The 2,424-nt window shown below is 31.6% G+C and overlaps 1 protein-coding gene across 1 annotated transcript in view; it reads right to left on the bottom strand.

Moving 5' to 3' along the window:
• Positions 1–1,098: 1,098 nt before the first annotated feature.
• Positions 1,099–2,424, bottom strand: part of LOC107092212 (protein-tyrosine kinase 2-beta-like) — a 34,247-nt gene continuing 32,921 nt past the window's right edge. Inside the window, exon 29 of the mRNA XM_015386544.1 lies at positions 1,099–1,659. Within this exon, the coding sequence (XP_015242030.1) occupies positions 1,414–1,659 (246 nt within the window). The 3' untranslated portion in view covers positions 1,099–1,413. The remainder of the gene's footprint in view (positions 1,660–2,424) is intronic.

Raw genomic sequence — 2,424 nt, 5'->3', positions numbered from 1 at the left:
AACTGGCTCACATTTAAATGGAAATCTCACTAAAGTTGTTATTGCAAAGTAAAGTAGTACCAGAGACTGATTCTTCCCATTAAAGTGCATTAATATAATATTTTCTTTTGCATTTAATGCAATTTTATCATGAAATAATCTGCATATTTTTTTCCTTCTCTATTTTCCTGCTTAACAAATTTCAAAATAAAAGGCCAGTAGAGACTAAAACCAAACAATAAAATAGCTAAATGATAAATCCCTCCCCCTTTAGCAGCTTATATTCGATGTTATAGATTTGTATTATTTGCTTTATGTCGGTTTAATTTTACATTTTCCTCAGGGGATTAATTAAGTACCTATTTAGTTTTAATATTTTCTTTCAGCTTTGGTAGAGACAGAACTGGAATCTGTCTCCTATCATTAGAATTGTGCGTATAACCCTTTCACAGACTGGTGGGCTGTCAGTGGAAATATCTGAAGGACTACCACAAGGTTTTTTTTTTACTTTACCTTTGAAACAGGAAGTTGTTGACATATTATCCGCTATTCATGCATAATATTGTTTTCTTCCAGAGATGGTATTAATATGTTTTTTTTTTTTCATTTGTTGACATAAAAGAATGCGTGCTTTTTTAAAAATCGTTCCTTCCGATTACTTGTCTTGTTGTTATAAACACTGTTGATTCATTCATCTAATTTATTATAAATCTCTATCCCCTCTTTTCTATAAAAGAAAATTGCTAAAAGCAGTACTGGTTTACTATTTTTTTTCTAGATATTGGATAAAATAAAAAAACAGAATATACAAAAAAATTGATGCAAACAATTACAGTGCAAATTATTTAACTTAACAAAAATTTTTTCAGATATATTTTTTCTTGAATGTATTTTCAATTTAAGGCAAAAAATGTTTTTATATATATATATATATATATATATTATATTAAACATTTATTAAAAATCTTTTGTTTTAGTACTTTAAGAATAGATGTGGTTCGCTTTATTTTTTTTTAAACTTAATTTTACATTGGCTTCATCTGTGCAGAGGAAATGTCTCATGAGCGAAAATGTATGAAAGTAACTGAAAGAAAGGCAACACTATACAATTTTCTTTAATTCAATGTATATACAAAATGCTCCATTCACAACTCTGCCTGCAGAAAAACATATGCAGTTAAACATCAGTATTGAAGAAATATTTTTTCATTGATAAGTCAAACAGGGGCTCATTATCACAGTGTTCAAAATTTAAAAACGAAATGTAGAATAAAACGGCTGCTTCTAGATAAAATATCACATTTTTCTATAATATTTTTTCCTTCAGTTTAAGTTTGTGGGCGTGTGTCTGTATTTACGAAGCCTATGCAGAATAAATTCCAAATGTTCTTAAAAAAATCGACTCTGTGTCAAGCTGGGATGTGAATTTTTCCCTTATTGTGGAGAATCTTCTCCTGCGTCCTGTGAGTTGGGTTTGGGCTTTGCCAGGTTGGCTCTGACCCGGGCCTGGTCCACGGCATCCAGCAGGTTTTTAGAGTCCAATGCCAACGTGTGAGCAGCTGCCAGCATCTGCTTCTGGCACTCCTCTTTCAGGGACGTTACAGAGTTCTGCTGGGCCAGCCGCATCTTGTTGATCAACTCCCCCAGATCCTTGTTCAGCAGCTTCTTGGTGCCCTCGATCTGAGCCAGGAGGAAATCAAAGGACAGTTTCATACTCTAAAATATTAGTATCATTTTTTTTTAACAGTGGCTCTCATAAACTCAACACACATCTGTTTAAATGTCAGCTTATATGATGTTAAAAGGTATAGAGGATGATCTTTTATTTCCAGGTGGATCATCTAAATAAGTGGTCCTCCTAATTGTCAATCTTTCTGGTAATAAGTTTACCTAAGGCCGTCTTACACTGCAAAAATCCGAAATCTCAAATGATTTTTTTCTTACAATAACATTTGTTCTTGAATTGAGGAGGTAAGTGAGCCACTTTGCCAATGGAACTTAGAAAATTAAATTAGAATAAATGTTTCAAGTGCATATTATCTAATTATCTTACTTCTAGTGTAAAAAATAGTAATTCCATTGGCAATTCATCTTATTAACCTGCTAAAATTAAGGTTAAATACACTTAATTTAAGACATTTTTGCTAATTTCTACATCATTTTTGCAGTGTATGTACTTTTCCTCAGTTAGCTATCTTTTTCTGCACATGCGCACTTTCAGGCATACATCTGTGGTGAGCTGCAGTTTCAGACAGTCATTGAAGCTCACCTTTCTCACTGCGGTTCTTTGAAAATCGCAGAGGGTTGTAAGAGGAAAAAGTTTTTATGAAGTTTATGAGAAAAAAAAAGGCAGCAGAGCAGGCCGATATATATATATATATATATATATATATATATATATATATATATATATATATATATATATATATATATATATATATATAT

The sequence above is a fragment of the Cyprinodon variegatus genome, unplaced genomic scaffold (assembly GCF_000732505.1).
Source record: "Cyprinodon variegatus isolate N-32 unplaced genomic scaffold, C_variegatus-1.0 Scaffold371, whole genome shotgun sequence".
NCBI classification, from domain to species: Eukaryota; Metazoa; Chordata; class Actinopteri; order Cyprinodontiformes; family Cyprinodontidae; genus Cyprinodon; species Cyprinodon variegatus.
The sequence above is the reverse complement of the archived record's forward strand: the minus strand, read 5'-3'. Positions and strand labels throughout refer to the sequence as shown.